The sequence below is a fragment of the Rhinolophus sinicus genome, linkage group LG03, assembly GCF_036562045.2.
Source record: "Rhinolophus sinicus isolate RSC01 linkage group LG03, ASM3656204v1, whole genome shotgun sequence".
NCBI lineage: Eukaryota > Metazoa > Chordata > Mammalia > Chiroptera > Rhinolophidae > Rhinolophus > Rhinolophus sinicus.
The window spans coordinates 63,081,513-63,100,661 of record NC_133753.1 but is presented as its reverse complement, the minus strand read 5'-3'; the positions used below and the strand labels follow the sequence as shown (position 1 = coordinate 63,100,661).

Genomic DNA, 19,149 nt, shown 5'->3' with positions numbered 1-19,149 from the left:
TTAAGCAACTAAAGGCCCAGGTGTAGCTTTTTAGACAGGTTTGGATACAGATGTTAAAATTAAAATGGTTATAAGTGGGTACGATGGGACAAGCTGTGGGTAAAATGACAAAAGCAGTAGGCTGTCAAAGCCTTTTATCTCTTCTCCCAACCTTCTTTCATACCTAAAAGTCTGTCATTTAGATTTTCAATTTCCCCCATAAAATCACAAATATAAATGCCACATGAAATTGTAAAATAAAGAAAAAGAGCAATACGTCCAAATGTTAAGATTCATGTTGCCTCTGGTTAACCCATGTGAGATTTTTTTGTAATTTTATAGAGGAAATTGAATACCATACAGTAATAAAAAAGAACTACTGCCACATACAACAATGTACATGACCTTCAGACATTACGGTGAGCCAACACTAGGCATTAAAGAATACATGCAGTATGGTTTATTTATATGAAGTTCAGGCACAGACAAAATCTATAATGATAGAAGTCAGAACAATGGTTATCTCTGGGGGGGGATGGTGACTGGAAGATGCATGAGGGAAGCTTCAGGAGGATGAAAATGGTCTGTATTTTAATCTTGGGGTGGTGGTTACACAAATGTATACCTATGTAAAAATTCATCAAACTGTTTACTTAAAATGTATGAACTTAACTCAATAAAGATATACCTCAATTTAAACAACTGGCTGAAAATTTTTTTTTCACTAATGTACAGTCCCACTATGCCAAATACTATTCACATTAGAACCTTTAAAATTAATGTAAAATCTTTTAAAAATTTTTGAGTTTTATAAGTCAAAATACTACTGAACTTTTGTTTCAATTTCTACTTATTGACAAGACTGCATTTTTTTTTCAAATAGTTATTTATAGTTCCTCTTTTTAAGGAATTTTTGTCTTTTCCCAATTTATGTACAGGAATTCTAGTACCTGTCTTTTTTGAAGGTGCAAGCTCCTTACAACATATAGTAACCCTATGTTTATCCTATCCTATGTTACAATTATTTTTCCCTCTTTTTACTTATTTCTTGCCAAAATTTGTTTACAATTTTAACACCTTTATTCAAATATTACTTCCATTTAATAAAATTCACCATGTTAAATATACATTTTGTTAAGTTTGGTAAAGTATATAGTCATGTAACTATTACCAAATCAACTTTCAGAACGTTTTCACCACTCCCAAAAGTTACCTCACACCCTCCGTCAGTCAATCACCACTGCCATCCCAGGCAACCCTCATAATTTTGCCTTTTCTAGAATTTCATATAAAGAGAACATACAGCATGCACTCTTTTACATCTGGCTTCCTTCACCTAGCATAATGTTTTTGAGATCCATCTATGTTGTTACATGTATCAATAAATTGTTCCGTTTAGTTGCTAGTATTACTCCACTTTTCAAGTACCACGTATACCACACTTATCCATTTACCAGTTTATGGATGTATTACTGCTATTATTTTACTATAATGAATAATGCTGCTATGAGGTTCCTTCTTTCATTTTGGATATTGGAAATCTGTGTCTTCTTTTGGATTAATTTAGCTAAAAGTTTATCTATCTTATATTTGTTTTCAAAGAACTAGCTTTTGGTTTCATTGATTTTTCCCTATTGTCAGTTTTATATATTGTTGATTTTCATTCTGCTCTTTATTATTTCCTTTCTTCCACTTATTTGGAGTTTAACTTTTCTTTCTTTTTCTGATTTCTTAGAAACTTAGATAATTGATTTTATACCTTTTTTGCCCCTAATATAAGCATTTAAAACTACAAATTTCCCTCCTGGCAATGCATTAGCTGCATCCTACAAATAGTAGGGTGTATTCTCACTTTCATTTAGTTCAAGAAAATTTTCTAATTTCCATTGTGACTTCTTTCAATCAATGGTAACTTCATAGTATGTTATTTCACTACCTCATATTTGGGAATTTCCCAGATTCCCTTGTTATTGATTTGTAATTAAACTCCATTGTGGCTGGAGAACATACTCTGAATGATTTCAATCTTTTTAATTGCGATTCTCAATAAGACTGAGATTTACTTAATGATCTAGCATTCGGTCTATCCTGGTGAATGTTCCATGTTCATTTGAAAGCAATGTGTATTCCGCTCTTTTAAGTAGAGGATTCTATAAATGTTAAGTAGATCTTGTTTATCAGTGGTGCTGTCCAGTTCTTTGTATCCTTGATGATTTTCTGTCTAGTATTCTATCAATTATTGAGAGAGAGGTATTGAAGTCTCCAACTATTACTGTGGATTTGCCTATTTCTCCTTGCAGTTCTATCAGTTCTTCTTCATGTATTTTGAAGCTCTGTTATTAGGTACATATATTTATCATTGTTGTATCTTCCTGCTATATTGACCCTTTTATCATTATGGAATGTCGCTTATGTCTCTAGTAGTATTATTTGTCTCAAAGTCTATTTGCCTGATATTAATATAACCAACCCAACATTTTTGTTACTATTTGCATAGTACATCTTTTTCCATCCTTTTACTTTTAACCTATTTTGTCTTTGAATTTACAGTGTTTTGTAGACAGCATAGACTTTGATGTTTCTTCTTTATCTGATCAATCTCTGCCTTTTGCTTTTAGTGTTAAATCATATTTAACACAATTACTAAATGTGGTTAGTTTTAGGTCTCCAGTTTGGTATTTGTGTTGTCTCATTTTTATTTCTGTTCCTCCTTTTCTGCCTTGTTTTGTGCTAAACAAATATTTTTTTTGTATGCCATCTGAACTCCTCTATTGAATTTTTAGCTCTATTTTATTGCATTATTCTTTCAATGGTTGCTCCAGGGCAGTTGTTCTTAGAGTGTGGCCCCCTGACCAGCAGCGTCAGTCTCACATGTTAGAAATGTAGATTCTTTGGCCCTGTCTCAAACTCACTGAATCAGAAATGCTGAGAGGAGGGTCTAGTAATAAGTGCTTTAATAAGCTCTCCAGGTCAATTTGAAGCACACTGAAGTTGTGAATCAGCACTCTAGGGATTATGTCTTTAAATTACAACAATCTAGTTCAGGTTTATACTGACTTACTCTCGATAAAATATAAGAACGTTGTGCAAACACAACTCCATCCCCTCCCCTTCCTTTGTATTCCTGTTATAACACATATTCCATCTATGTATGTTAAAAACCTAATGATTTGGTATTATAAATTTTGCTTCAAATAGTTAAGTCTTTTAAAGAAATTAAGAGAGAGTGTGTGTGTTAATGCAGACAATTTTCTCTCGTTTCTTTCATTTAGGTTTAGAATGCATTTAGGTTTAGAAAATTCTCAGAGGAGATTCTCACTTCTAATTTTTCAAGTTTAAAAAATGTCTACATTTTACTCTCTTTTCTATCTACAATTAATTTTGGTATATGATGTGAAAATTAAAATCCAAAGTGATCTTTGAGGGAAAGATCAAGGGTGGTATGTTAATAGTAGTAAACGAAAAAATACTGGTGGAGAAAGACAGAAAACATGGTTTCCATCTAAGCCCACTTTTACTAAGGATAATACGAGTAAGTGTACTAAAACAGGTTCAGGAGCAAAAGAAAGAAAGTGGGGAGAATGAAGTATCTGTGTCAGTGTCTCCACTCTACATAGCAGAGTCACAATAGTTCAACATTATTTCTTTTTATTTTTCTGGACCCACTTACTTTAACATGATAGCAGCGAATGGTGTGATCACTGGAACCAGTGTAAAGGGCAGCATTCTTCCCAGAGGTCTGAGTAACCAGAAGACAGTTCACCTTGGAAGTATGGCCCTCAAAGATACCAATGCACTTCCGACTCTAAAGTCAAGCACAGATCAGATCATTACTTGTGGAAATAGAAGAATTCGATAATGCATTTCCTTAACAAAAAGATGCTAAGACATGTTCCTTGTTGTATCCTCAGTGCCTAGAAAAGTGCCTGGTACACAAGCGGTGCTCTGTAAATATCTGATCACTGAATGCCCAGGAAACAGTCACATGTAGTAAGGCACCTCCAACTGTATGTCAACTGAGTCATACCAAAAAATACTTAAGGCAATGCAGTATAAGGTAGACTAGAATTTTAATTAACATGTAGACCAAAGATCTAGCAAACCCAAACAGTAGCTAATTACCCAGCTAAGTTCCTGCATTTGATCAGTAGCTTGTGAGAATGCTCCACAATATTCAAAGACATGTCAGGTGCTATCACAGGTTCTAATGGTCCAGGTGTGGTTTCCTAAGGGATGTTTCATAACATCCTAATGTTATCTCTGTGCTATCTGTGAGATCTATAGAATGCACATATATACAAACACTTATCTTGCAATTTAGAGTTAGAGCCAATCCCCCAAATCTTACACTCATATTTCCTGGTACCACTGCTTCCTTCCTTCAGTCATCCCTTTCGCCCCTCATGTTATTAGGCTAAAGGAAACTACACCTACTGCCTACAGCTAAACATATTTTCTGGTCCATCATCCAACCTTTCGATTTTCAAGGACTTCAGCAATTTCAAATACTTTAGGGTATTTGTTCAAACAAGGTGGTGTTCCTAAAGTTTCTTGGTTGTCATTGTTGATAAAGAGAATTAGTCTGACATATCAAATTCAAAACTCTAAAGTTCATTCTATGAAAATTCAGAGTAACGAGCATCAGATTATACTAAGTGCCGGTGTGGGTAGTGGAAGACCGTTGCTCTCCTTAAAAACTTGGACAATGACTCAATCGTCAGAGAAAATGTCTCCTCATATACTTCCCTTATATTTATTCTACCTCTTCTCTATTACGTAGCAGCTTTGTGACTGATCCATCACCACCGACTCCAGGGTTGGGATCTGACTGGCCTACACCTATGGTTGTAACCGCATCTCCCTTTGCTAAGTGGTTGTTCAGGAAATACAGCACGAGACCCTTATGTCGTGGTGGGAGGAAGAGAAATGCCAGTGGCTCTTGGCATCTATCTGTGAGCAGGAGGAAAACTAGCTTTAGAAAGAGGTGATACAGAGAAGGAAGAATGAAGAGAGAGAACAAAATTAAGTCCCCGGTGACCTGCTGAGCCACTGCGTCAATTGTATCTAAAGTGTGGTCTAAAGCCCACCCCATCTCTGGACAGCAAATAAATTCCCCTATTGTGTAAGACAATTCGAGTTGGACTTTCTAAAACTTGCAACCAATCAAAAACATTCAAATTGCTGCATCAACTTACCACCAGATTATAAGCTCGCACAGTTTTATCTGCCGAACAGGTATACAGTAAGTTCCCAAATATTTGAATTGCATTCACCGCAGCTTGGTGCCCCTCAAAGCTCCCTTCCGTGGGCTCATCATCATCTCCTGGCTCTGAAGATATTTCTAGAAATCAAGAATATATTTCAGAAACATGTTTGCTTATGCCTGAAAAGATACTCAAAACTCAAAACCGATACATAATACAGTGGTCCCTGGATTCTCCTTAAAGCCGACTTTCCCTAGCAAAATACCACATTTTGATCTTCATTATGAAGATTTCACAATAAAAGAAGGCAGGGAAGCTCTTTCACTTAAGAAAACAATACTTATATAAGGTACCAAATATCTCTCTACATCCAGTCTCCTCTGCTGTCAGTTATTTCATTGAGTAAGGCATTATTCTTTAAGCAGTTCCTCCTCAAGCAAAAACCCCTGGAACCAGTGAAACTTTATTATTAATTAGTTGAACAGATTAAGAGAGCCAGGTAAGAGAGATGGGAGTAAGAATTGAAAAGCCAGGGTTTAAGGATTTAGAACTACCATAACCGCTGGTCAAAGCAATCCTTTTGGAGGTAACTCCTGCTCCCTATTCTATAAACATATTTAAGCAGATTTAAACCCTGGCTTTAACATTTACAAGCCTTTTTCTCTTTGGTTAATTTAAATAAAACTGAACAACCAAATACCTGAAGAGTTCTTTGATCCTTTTATGGAGGAGATCACAGTCTGAGTTTCTGCCACACTACAAAATAATAGCAAAAGTCTTCTTAGATTCTGTGTGAACGGGACAGGTAGTAAAACTTAAATTTTCCTGCAAAGGGTTATTCTAATCAATTGGCCAAGTAATAATATGAGATCATCTTTCCATCTGAAATTTCTATATAAAAGGAAATAAAAGTACAGTAAATATTTTACCGTATTTCCCCGAAAATAAGACTGGGTTTTACATTAATTTTTGCTCCAAAAAGATGTATTAGGGCTTATTTTCAGGGGATGTCTTATTTTTCACATGTATTGTAATCTACATTTATTCATGGACAAAAATCTACATTTATTCAAGTACAGTCATGTCATCTTCTTCTGGAACATCATCATAACTCTCCAAACCCCGAATTCTGGCTTGAATTTCTTGCGACTCCATTTCCTGTAGAACCATTGGCCCCAATCTCTCATGTCCACAGCAATAGAGCTCTCCTTAAATGAGTACTTCTTGTCCATGTAGCCTGCTTGTAGTGCACTGGCAACACGACTGTCAGTGATTTTATCCCATGAAGTCTTCACCCAAGTCACGATTTCTTGCAGGCGAGGCTTCACAAAGTTTCCACGCTGACTTCTCTCCATTCTATTTTCAGTGTAGTCATTGATTTCCATGCGCAAATAGGCTTGTTTATTGCAATATCAAGTCTGGGATAGGCAGTCATTCCTGCGGGAATCATTATTTGATCTATTCTTCTCTCTGCAAGGAAGTTCTTCATGTCTTTAGCGTGGTGAGTGCTGGCTGAATCCCTGACTAGCAGACCTCTTTGGCCACCTCGCAAAACAAGTGGCAGCATTAAATTGACCCACTTCCTTATAACTGCTTGTGGGCACCAGGCTTTTTTGGTTTCAAGAACATAAATGCCTGAAACACGTTCAACCTTATCTTTCTCGCCCTTAGCGATGATTAGAGGTGGGGGGTTTCTTTCCATCCAAATTGCCAAAATACAGGTAACACGTGCACTTTTGTAACCAGTGGAGGGAATGTAGATTGATGAGGCACCCCTCCGATGAAATGTCGTTTGAGATCCTTGGCCCATAAACACTGCAGTTTCATCCATAGCAGTCATGCTGGAGAGTTGGTCTTTAGAAAAGTCTATGCCATCAACAAAGAACTTGAATGCAAGTGCATGTTTAATAACTTCAGTATCTTCCAGCTTGAACAGTGTTGTCGATCCTAGAGACAGTTCATATCGCTGAAGGAAGCCATACAGCCAGTGTTGTGATGCTTTGAATTCTTCTGGGGATATTTCTAGCTGTGGTGCCATTACAAGGGCAAATGCTTGAGTATCAGCCCTACGCACAACTAAAGCCTTTGCTCTCCTGTCAGCAATCCGTTCACAGATGATGTCTTCCAGCTCAGGAAATAATGGTTGCTGACGTGATCCACACTTGCGCTTCTTAGCATTTCCCTCGTCCACCTGTTGGCTGAGATTATCATACTCTGCTCACCATTTTCGGACCATTTGGAGATCCAACTTCTCTTTGCAGAAAGCCGTAAGATTCTTGCCCCGGGAGTCCTCCTCGATTCCTTTCTTGTACTCGACGGACTAGCTTTTTCTTTTTCCACTCATCTTGTCTGGGTGTCAAAATATTATTCCCTTTAAATCTACCATTAAATCAAGTGTTACCTGAAGACTTACGAGACAGGAGTGGCAACAAAAATGATGACAGTTAAGAATGATGGTCCACGCAAAGGCGACGAAAAATTGCAGGCACCAAAATTCAGAAAACATTTTTTTATTTCACTCGAGTGCGTTAAGTACATCCGTTAAACACACACGACATGTTGAATTATGAAGATTCGTATTAGACACAACCACGTCCGTTGGTTATCAAGTGCGCATGTTATTTATGCGTTGTGTCTGTACTCCAATTGGTCATTTGGCAATAAGTCTCGAGTTCATCTGTTTACACAGGCACCCGTTTGGGTATTTACAATACTTGATTATAATTTATATTATCATTTATTTTAAGTATTAGTGTCAATATTATTTATTTATATTTAATTACATATTAATATTATTTTATAATACAATACGTCTGTCGTATGTTGCAACGGATGTACTAAATGCGTCCATCTGGCTGATGATCTTAACTGGCGCTTATTTTTGGGGTAGGGCTTATATTACGAGCCTCCTTAAAAATCATGCTAGGGCTTATTTTCCGATTAGGTCTTATTTTGGGGGAAATACAGTATAACATAAATGAGAAAGCAGAAAATCTCCACTGCCAAGGTTTGATTCTCCCACATCCATAAGTCCTATTGATTTTTTTATAAATCAGATTCTTTAAAAAATTCTGGGTCATAACAAAAAGTTCTATTTTTTAAGAAAAGGAGGGGGTTGGGGGTGGGAGATGAGGGTAAGGGGGATCAAATATATGGTGATGGAAGGAGAACTGACTCTGGGTAGTGAACACACAATGGGATTTATAGATGATGTAATACAGAATTGTACACCTGAAATCTATGTAATTTTACTAACAATTGTCACCCCAATAAATTTAAAGAATAAATTATTTAAAAATAAAGAAAAGAATGGCAAAAGTTGTTCTGATTGGACCAATACAACATCCTTACCTTACAGGGATACCATCTTTATAGCGAGTGCCAATCTCACTAGTAGAGGTAACTTCATCACAACCAGAACGAGAAGTTTCTAATGTGTTTTTCTCTGAGCAGTTCCAAGTATCTTTCTTAGATGGGCTGTCTGGTTTCTCTTCTCCAGATTCAGAAGAATCAATGGCCACTACTTCTAACTGAGGATTAGGAATTTCTAGGACTTCCAGAGAGGAGTCGCTATCTGGCTCATCTCTGACACTTTCTTGTTCTGGACCAGTTCTGCTATCTTCCCATGTGGAGGTTGTTACTTTTCCTCCTTTAGATGACTTTCCAGTTTTCACTTTCCTCACAGGTTTAGCAGTAAATACATCCTGCTCAGTGTCACTGTTCTCAGGAACGTGCGCAGCCCGCAGAGTTTTCTTCTTCCTAAGTTTTTTCTTTTTCTTGTTTCCCCTAGTTTCAGCTGATGTCAGAGTGGACTCTGCTTGTTGTTCAGGCTGGTCAGCTGCAGAGTGAGGCTCCTTCTCTAAAGGGGTTTCTGAAGCAAAGGACAATCTTGGAAAAGAGCTGGTACAGGCTTCAGACCCACTATTGCCTTTGTTTGGCTCTTCACCTTCATTATTTATGCCAGGAAGACCGCCTGATTGGCAAGAGGGAGTGATGTCTCTGTTTCTGGTATTTCCTTGCTCCACAGAAAACTTCAGTTCTTGGGTAGGCTCATGAAAACTTTCTGTTTGTTCCGATAAGGACGATGTCGCAGCGATGCCTGGATAAACTGGGCAACATTCACTCATCTCTCCTGAATTGAGAAGAAAAAAATTGTTGCATTTTTTTGTGTCTACTATTTATAGTCATAAATTGCAATTATCTGTCACTGACTGATTCTGTCTTTACTAATGACATTTCAATGAGATGTTAACTAAGACATGACTATTAGAGCTGTTATCTCACCCCTCAGCTTCTCATAACTTACACAAATTTCCATTAAAGCACTTACGACATTTTGCCTTGGATTCATCTCACAAACAATGTGCATGTCTTATACCCTACAAAAGATCCTTATAGGCGGGGATTGTTTCTATCAATCTTTTTTCTTTCTTTCTTATTTGAAATGTCCACATACTGAAATTGTGTTTTATTGTTAGTAGACACTTAAGTATTTACTTAGCTGAAGTGCATTCACCTTTATTTCTTCTAAGTTTTCACTATGCATTTTACCTGCACATCATCCCGTCTCACTACATACCAGTAGTAGTTAAAAAGTCAGCTGACTTAAAAAGGTCTATTTTATTTGACTTAGTTATTTCATGTCTCTGAATTTAAATTGATGAAATAATCACAGACACACTCAAAGACATGTACAATGTAGTGTTATACAGAATACTAAAAAAAAAAAAAAAAAAAAAGGGAAAATACCTAAATACTCAAAGGAGATTACATGAATTATTGCACAGCCAGATTATGTAACTTCTCAAATATTATGCAACTAGTAAAATAAAATAGTTTAGATGAATTATTTTTATGACACAAAGAAATGATCACAATATATTAGATGGAAAAAAGGAAGGTTTATAACAAACTATGATTTGTCCTTTGTATTTAGGTTGGTGCAAAAGTGATTGCGGTTTAAAAGGTTAAAATTAACTGCAAAAAAACCCACAATGACTTTTGTACCAACCTAATATAAAGGCTACATGTAAACACACAAACATTTATGATTTAAGAAAGACTGAAATAGGGGCGGCGGGTTGGCTCAGTTGGTTAGAGCACGTGCTCTTAACAACAAGGTTGCTGGTTCGATTCCCACATGGGCCAGTGAGCTGTGCCCTGCACAACTAGATTGAAGACAAGACTTGAGCTGAGTTGCCGCTGAGCTGCCAGTGGGCGGGCAGCTGGATGGCTCAATTAGTTAGAGCACATGTTCTTGGCAGGCAACAAGGTTGCCAGTTCGATTCCCACATAGGATGGTGGGTGGTGTCCCCTGCAACTAGATTGAAAATGGCGACTGGACTTGGAGCTGGGTTGCGCCCTCCACAACTAGATTGAAGGACAACAACTATACTTGGAGCTGATGGGTCCTGGAAAAAACACAGTTACCCAAAAAAAAAGACTGAAGTAATATGTAACAAAATATCTAGAACCAAGATGACGCAGTAGGTAAATGCTGTATTTACCTTCTCTCACAACCACATCAAAATTCAACTAAGGCGGGGGCCGGCCCGATGGCTCAGGCGGTTAGAGTTCCATACTCCTAACTCCGAAGGCTGCCGGTTCGATTCCCACATGGGCCAGTGGGCTCTCAACCACAAGGTTGCCAGTTCAATTCCACGAGTCCCGCAAGGGATGGTGGGCTCCGCCCCCTGCAACTAAGATTGAACACGGCCCCTTGAGCTGAGCTGCCGCTGAGCTCCCAGATGGCTCAGTTGGTTGGAGCGCATCCTCTCAACCACAAGGTTGCGGGTTTGATTCCTCGAGTCCTGCAAGGGATGGTGGGCTGCGCCCCCTGCAACTAGCAATGGCAACAACTGGACCTGGAGCTGAGCTGCGCCCTCCACAACTAAGACTGAAAGGACAACAACTTGACTTGGAAAAAAAAAGTCCTGGAAGTACACACTGTTCCCCAAAAAAATCCTGTTTCCCTTCCCCAATAAAATCTTAAAAAAAAAAAAAAAAATTCAACTAAGGGCATGCAGAGGAAGCCACCTCCAGTCCTGGTAGGAAGGTCAGAGATGCAGCACAGGCTGGTCCCACACCCAGGTATGACCATTAAAAATCAGGAGGGCTATTTCAGCTGTGGGGGTCCCCCCATCCACTAAAGAAGCGAGAGATCCCAGCCCAAACCCAGCACAGGTTTCCAGTTCCGGGGAGAAAAGTCCACATAATTTTTGGTTGTAAAAAACAGTGAAGACTGTGACTAAGTGAGACAGTACGGCGGCTGCACTCACAGGAGCTCCTCTTAAAGGGACTGCGCGCCTACTTACCTACCAACAGAATCTCTCGCTCTGAGCTCCAGCACTGGGGCAGCAGCTGGAAAGGCAGCAGGGACAAACGGTGGGGAACTGAGTAGTCTGGCTTGCGATGAGGGCTGGAGAGGTGGCTTTCTCGTGGACAGAAGGGCTGGTGGAGGCCATTGTTTCTTTGTTGAGCCCTCCCCCTTCCCAGAGTGGGAACACAGGCAGCTGCCATTTCTGACTCTCCACCGTTTGACTGCCACACCCTAGCAATTCGAGGCCTCGCCCCGCCCAATTTTGGGCACACCCAGACCACTTCCAGGGGCTTTTTCATGCAGACCGCTTGTCTTGCCACAAGCTGCACTTTCCTAGGGTCTCTCAAAGGTTCGGGGAACCTAGACAAGCAGCATCTTGCTTGAGCGTGTCCTGTACCTCTGGCTGAGCAGGCCTAAGCTGGCACTAATGGTAGCTAGCCTAGGTTCACGGCTTGGTCTCTCAAGGAGCTTCCAAGCATAGCACAGGTGGCAGACATCTGTGAATTTCTCTCTGGCTCCAGTTAGGTGGCCCCGGGTGGGGCACGGGCTGTGGCTGAAGTAGACCTACAGCAGATCCCCTCCAAGGTGGTCCTGGGGCTGGCGCCCCCAGTAGCCAGCTTCAAAATGAGCTGGAGCATCACCCAGCCACCTCCAAGTACCACATACCCAAGGGGAAGATTGGGCAGGCACCAGAGTCCTGCTGAGGCAGATCCTGGCGCCTGCACAACTCTTCCACTGTAGTCAAGGCCAGTCCTCACAACCAGTGAGCCCAAGGGTCAGTCCCTCACATTGATGTGCAATTATCAACCAAGGCTCAATTACAAGAGGAGGACACACACAACCCACACAAGGGACGCACCTGGAGTTCATGGCTCAGATGACCAGGAAGACTGCGCCACTAAACCCCACAACATACCTACTACATGAGGCCACTCTACTAAGACCAGAAGACATAGCAGCCCTACCTAATACACAGAAACAAACACAGGGAGTTAGCCTAAATGGAGAGACAAAGAAAAATGTCCCAGGGGGCGGCTGGATGGCTCAGTTGGTTAGAGCGCAAGCTCTTAACAACAAGGTTGCCAGTTCAATTCCTGCACAGGATGGTGCGTCCCCTGCAACTAAAGATTGAAAATGGTGACTGGACGAGGAGCTGAACTGTGCCCTCCACAACTAGACTAAAGGACGATGACTTGACCTGGAGCTGATGGGCCCTGGAAAAACACACTGTTCCCCAACAACAACAAAAAATTAAAAAAAAGAAAAAGAAAGAAACATGTCCCAAATGAAAGAACAGAACAAAGCTCCAGAAAAACAACTAAACAAAACGGAGATAAGCAATCTCAGACGCAGAGTTCCAAACACTGGTTATAGGAATGCTCAATGATCTCATAAAAATGGAGATGGAAACCATGAAAAAGAACCAGTCAGAAAAAGCATACAATAATGGAAACGAAGAACATATTACAGGAAATCAACAGTAGATTAGATGAAGTGAGGATCCAATCAGCGATGCAGAAGATAAGATAGCAGAAAACACCCAACCAGAAGAGCAAAAAGAAAAAAAGAATCCAAAAAATTGAGGAGAGTTTAAGGGGCCTCCAGGACAATATCAAGCATACCAACATTCGCATTATAGGGGTACCAGAAGAAGAGAGAGAGCAAGGAATTGAAAACCTATTTGAAGAAATGACAGAAAACTTCCCTAATCTGGTGAAGGAAATGGACATACAAGCCCAGGAAGCACAGAGAGTAGAGAGTCCCAAACAAGATAAACCCAAAGAGGTCAACACCAAGATACATCATAATGAAAATGTCAAAGTTTAAATACAAAGAGAGAATCTTACACGCAGCAAGAGAAAAGCAGTTAGTTACCTACAAGGGAGCCTCCCCCCCATAAGACTGTCAGCTGATTTCTCAACAGAAACTTTGCAGGTAAGAATGGAGTGGCAGGAAATATTCCAAATGATGAAAAGTAATGACATACAACCAAGATTGCGTTAGCCAGCAAGGCTGTCATTTAGAATTGAAGGACTGATAAGGAGCTTCCCAGACAAGAAAAAGTTGAAGGAGTTCATCACCACCAAACCAGTATTACAAGGACTCGGAGAGATTTCTTTAAGATGGGAGGGGGTTTAAGGATGGGTGAAAGGGGAAGGGATTAAGAAGAACAAATTGGGGGCGGCTGATTGGCTCAGTTGGTTAGAGTGCAGTGCTCATAACACCAGGATCGCTGGTTCGATTCCCACAGGGGCCAGTGAGCTGCGCCCTCCACAACTAGATTGAAAACAACGACTTGACTTGGAGCTGAGCTGTACCCTCCACAGCTAGATTGAAAACGACTTGACTTGGAGCAGATAGGTCCTGGAAAAACACACTGTTCCCCAATATTCCCCAATTTAAAAAAAATAATAATAATAATAAATTGGGTGTTATACAGTAGTCATGGGGATGTAAGTTATAGCATCAGGAATATAGTCAACAATATTGTAATAACTAGGTATGGTGTCAGATAGGTACTAGATCTATCAGGGTGATAGATGGGAATGGGGTTCGGGTTAGGGTGAAAAAGGTGAAGGCATTAAGAAATATACAAATATATGGTGATGGAAGGAGAACTAACTCTGGGTGGTGAACACAAATGAGATTTATAGATGATGTAATACAGAATTGTACACCTGAAATCTATGTAATTTTACTAACAATTGTCACCCCAATAAATAAATAAAAAATTAGAAAGAAAAAAAAGAAATATAAATTGATAGTTAATACAGTATGGGGAATGTAACCAACAATGTTGTAAAGATCACGTAAGGTGCCAGATGGGCACTGGACTTATCAGGGGGATGACGTCATACACTGTGTAGATGCCTGACCACTGCACTATACACCTGAAGCTGAAGTAGAATAATATTGAATGTCAACTACAACTAAATATATAGGTATATATAGACATGGGATGTGGAGTACAACCTAGGGAAGATAGTCGATGGTATTATAACAGCTATGTACGATGTCAGAGGGGTAGTAGCTTGGGGGGGTAGGTTATCACTTTATGAGGGATTTAAATGTCTAAATATTGTGCTTCTTTATACACCTGAAACTAATAAAAAAAATAACTCTGGGGGAAAAAGTCTACATTTTTATAGTTTCCCAATTATTTACAATAAACATGAATTACTTTTGCAATGAGAAAAAGAAATCTAATAAAAGCTACTTTTGAAAAATTAGCTTAAAAAGTCATTATACTGCTTCATTACTAGTTTTTTGAAAAAATGCCAAATACTATCTATATAAAAGCAACAAAACTCAATATGAAAGATAATATACATATGCTACAGATGTGTTGCAACAGGTTAGCAAAATCTAGGGTAACTCTTCAGACTTTTTGTTTTGGCTCAAGAAATCACAAAATGTCAGTTTGTTTACTTTTTACTTAATTTTCAATAAAGTACCATTGTGGTTACGTAAACATCAGATACGATTTTAAGTTGCTCAAAAGTTGTTCTCAAGTAGTCACCAGGTGAGTGTTATTTTATGAAAAGACAAAAACCTTGGTTATTTCTCAAAACCACCCAAGTTCCCATTAGATGATCTCAAACCCAAGGCCTTTCATCATGGCCACCTGACTCTCAGGCTCGTATTAATCCTGGCTTGTGCTCCAGATGATAAAGACAGGTAAGTGCTAGAAATTCAGAAGATATATCTGATTTAGAAAATTGACTGAAAAACGTCAACCCCACTTATCTCCCCAAAACTAAACAATTCTGCACCAATCCTTATAAATGGCATCTTTCAGATGCTAATACAAAGTCAATTTAGTAATCCTATATTACAGAAAAGTTAGGGGAAAGTTACTGATATTTAAATAATCCTCTTAAATGAAGGAAACCTCAAGAAAAATTAATTGTAATAACTTTCGTTTTAATGGGCAGAGCATAGCTTTACATCACTGATAGAAGATTGCCCTAGATCCACTACAGGGTGGCCCTTAACCCAGAGAAAAGTTTACATACTATTAGCTTGCAGTAACTCCTTGGACACACTGCAAGGAGAGCCTTGTGACACAGCATTCACATTCTCGTCTTGTTCAGGAGACATAGGTTCTTGTTTAATCTGAACCGATGAGTCTGGAGCAGGAACACTTCCATGGGCTTGGAAAGTAGGAGATGTGGTCACTTGGAGAGGGGCTCCGGTGGATGATGGAGACACATGAGAAGATGGAGGCTCCAGAAACACCGGGAGAAAGGGAGTAGGCAGCAGCGTGGCATCAGCTGATGTTTGAGATCTACTGCTCCTTTGTTCTCGTGTGAGGCTACTACAGGGAACCTGGTGTGCGCGCTCAGAAGGCTCATATGTTTCTAGAATGGGAAACATACATACATCCAAATGCAAAAATGTTCTCTGAAAAGTCACTTGTTTCTTAGCCAATTTGAGTTTTTAAAGATTACAAGGGAATTTTAAAGTCCCTCATACTTCTTCAAATTAGTTGTCATCTAATCTATACAACCACCAAGGATACAGACAGAATAGGCATTAACATTCTGATTTTTCAGATTTTAAGTGACTTATCCAAAGTCACATAGATACTAAGACAACAGCCAAGGTCTTTTGATTCCTAACCCAAGGCTCTTTCTGTAACATACTGTCACCACTGCTAAGTATTTGGGGGATGTACAGTCTCACAGGCCTTCCTATAGAAGAATGAAACCAAGGAGACATGAGCGAAATCATATGACCTTTTCATGGGTACTTTAATTCCCATTTATAGGGAACAAAAAGTTACAAGCTACAGAGAACCCAATCTATCAGATTTTCTCTAAATACCTTGTAATCCCTGTAGAATCTGTATCCTGTGGGTCCTCAGTGCACTCATCTCCATAGTTATCTAAAAATAAAGTATTTTGTTAAGCATTTGGAAATCCAACTTTGGAGACAATTCATTTTCATTAAATGTTCCACCTGCTGTTACCTGCTGCTTGAGCATAAGTAGCCTCTGAACTTCAACATAAGCTGTCTGAAGTGCTGCACGGGCTTGCAGAAGGCTGTTATCCATGCACTGCAATGATTTGCTTAGTTCTTCCTCCCTTAAAGAAATATTCAGCAGCTGGTCAACCTGCGAACGTTCTGCCAAAAGAAACCATGAGACTCAGTTTAACACTGGAGACTTCTCTTTAATAATACAGCTCCTCAGAAGATAGAACTACATCAATTATCTAGGATAAGCCTTTATTTTCTCCCCGATAGGTCACTGGAGACTCATCAAATCTCACAAATCATGTAGTTAAGCCCGATATTGTCAGAGCTAGAAATTAAAAATGAGAATTGTTAAGATGGAGGCACCTCTGAAGTTCAAGTACACCACCACGTGGTACCATCTTACCTGATCACCCACCATCTTCCACCACCACCTGGCCAAGTGAAATCTGTCCCAGGTAAATCAACTGTTGTAGTTTTCAAAAATTTCCATTCTTCCTTTATCTACCACCCTCTTCACTCAAGGTTTATGCTTAGATTGGGCGCCAGACCTGAACTGCTTGCACTCTCCTCCCAATCCATATTTTTCTAGTCTGTTAGTTAACATAAAATAATTCTCTTTATTACAGAAGTCTTCCTGAAGGAGATACAGCTTTGAAATAGTACACTTAAGTTACTTTAAATAAAATGTTCTACTATGTGTAGGTATTTGTCTCTCCCATTCAATATGCCAAGACCTCTTTATTAAACTCCAGACCCACATATCCAACTACCTAAGTGTCTCTAAGGTCTTTTAATTCAAGGGATCCAAAAGGAAACTCATCATCTTCCTCTATTTTCAACCTGCTCGTCCCATACAGAGTTTTCTAGCTCTACAAATGATACCATCATCTACACAGTGGCCCCAGCCAAAAACTGGGGTCATCCTTATCCATCACATCACCTAAGGCTTATCCAATCCCTTTCCACACTAGTCCTTATACTGGAATAGGGTTTCAGTAAGTGGAAAGCAAGTGTTGTAGAAGCATACGAGTCAGGGAGCCACATTAACTCCTTAACTCACATGAGAAAAGCAACCAAGACATTTCAAAAACGGAAAGTGAGAGAAATGGCTATAAATGATCAACATGGATAAAATTTTTACTAACGGCCTGTTCCTCTTCATCCATTAAAAAGGTCCAATAAGACCTTCTGCTTTATATTGAACTCAATTTGTCCAAGACATATATTAACTTTAGCTTACAGATCTATGTGGCATCATATATTTCTTCTATAGCTGCTACTGTAGATAATAGGAAATCGAAGTTTCCTACGCCCTTAAGCAAGACAACAAAAATGAAAAAAAATAATAAATGGGTGATCAGTGTTTAATAACCACAAGTTATACTCTGTGTCAAGTTGTAAAACGGCTGAATTGCTATAAGAACAATTTTTTTCTGCCAGAATATTCTGCACTATACCTTTCTTTCCTTTAATTTTCCTTCTTTTATTTTTCCTCTCAAGACTTGGGAGTTCGGGAGAAGATCCATCCTGAGGAAATAAAGAAAGGTGTATAATATTAAATATATAAAGGCTATTATCCAGGAGGGGAAAAAACAATCAGTTCTGAGATAGTCATACAATATTCTTCATTATTGCTACCACCTCTAACAGGATAGTAGGAGTCTAACACATGTGATATGAACTAAAATATTAGTTGAATGAATGTATGTGATTTTAACAAAGCAATCTAAGGTCAAGTGCCTTCTTAGCATTCGAGAGGTGGTAAAGCCCACAACATGTAGGCAAAGCATTTCAAATCTTAGCAAGGCATAGAGAAAAGTGTGGACAAAGCCAATGATACATTTACCTGATTTCATCATGGCATAGTTTCTATCATACTTTCAATTTCAGCAATAAAATCTTTACAACAAAAAGCTAAACAGTCTATTGAGACAAGCCCTAAGATATTAGCTTTGCCATAGGACAATCTCTCATCTGACAATATCCACTACAGTATCTAGCTCAAAGGGGGCAGAGGTGGAATTTGAACCCAGGTCTATAACCCATGCCCTTATCTACTCTGCTATACTGCCTCGGTATTAAAGCAAACAGTGCATGTTCTCACAGTGCCAGATTCCAGACTATATCATCGCCACAATTCTTTCTTTTCAGAAAGGGTTCCTAAAAGGGTTAAGCAATATTAGCAACAGAGATGCCAGAGAGAAGTGGTATCAGTGCAGGAGTGGATTCTGAAAGGTCCAGGCTGGGTAACTGAAGTACAAAGGACAGAGTAACAGACTACAAATACTTCTCAGACTATGCTCATATAGATGCACTCTATCAGTATTAAAACTACCTTAGTGTTAAGCCTAGAACTCCTGGATCCAACAAGCACACACGCCCCCCACAGGCACACTGGAATGCCTTCCTTCAGCAGCAGTACAGAATGCACCATGGAAACAGATAAAGTTACAGCTGAAGATGTGGCTTATTCCTTGTCAGGTGATAAAAAGAAATCACTGGCGTGGTGACCAGTTATAGAGATGACTTCATATTTTCCTAGTACTGTACATTCATATTCAATTACATCTAACTTAGCAGAATTACTCAGGGCAAGAAACCAGTAGGATAAGAATAGGAAGGGAAGAGTAAGAGCCTCACAAGTCTTCCATTCCAGAGCAGGGAGAA

General features: G+C 39.2%; 1 protein-coding gene across 4 annotated transcripts in view; it reads right to left on the bottom strand.

Annotated features, from left to right (window-relative positions):
• Positions 1–19,149, bottom strand: part of ZNF106 (zinc finger protein 106) — a 59,092-nt gene that overhangs the window by 13,713 nt on the left and 26,230 nt on the right. For all 4 annotated transcript variants that reach the window (XM_019725406.2, XM_019725407.2, XM_074327866.1 and 1 more), the window contains 8 exons: positions 17,940–18,009; positions 16,475–16,629; positions 16,330–16,390; positions 15,519–15,863; positions 8,535–9,315; positions 5,884–5,939; positions 5,175–5,320; positions 3,650–3,784 (listed from right to left, as the gene is read on the bottom strand). In XM_019725406.2, coding sequence (XP_019580965.2) covers positions 3,650–3,784; positions 5,175–5,320; positions 5,884–5,939; positions 8,535–9,315; positions 15,519–15,863; positions 16,330–16,390; positions 16,475–16,629; positions 17,940–18,009 — 1,749 coding nt within the window. The remainder of the gene's footprint in view (positions 1–3,649; positions 3,785–5,174; positions 5,321–5,883; positions 5,940–8,534; positions 9,316–15,518; positions 15,864–16,329; positions 16,391–16,474; positions 16,630–17,939; positions 18,010–19,149) is intronic.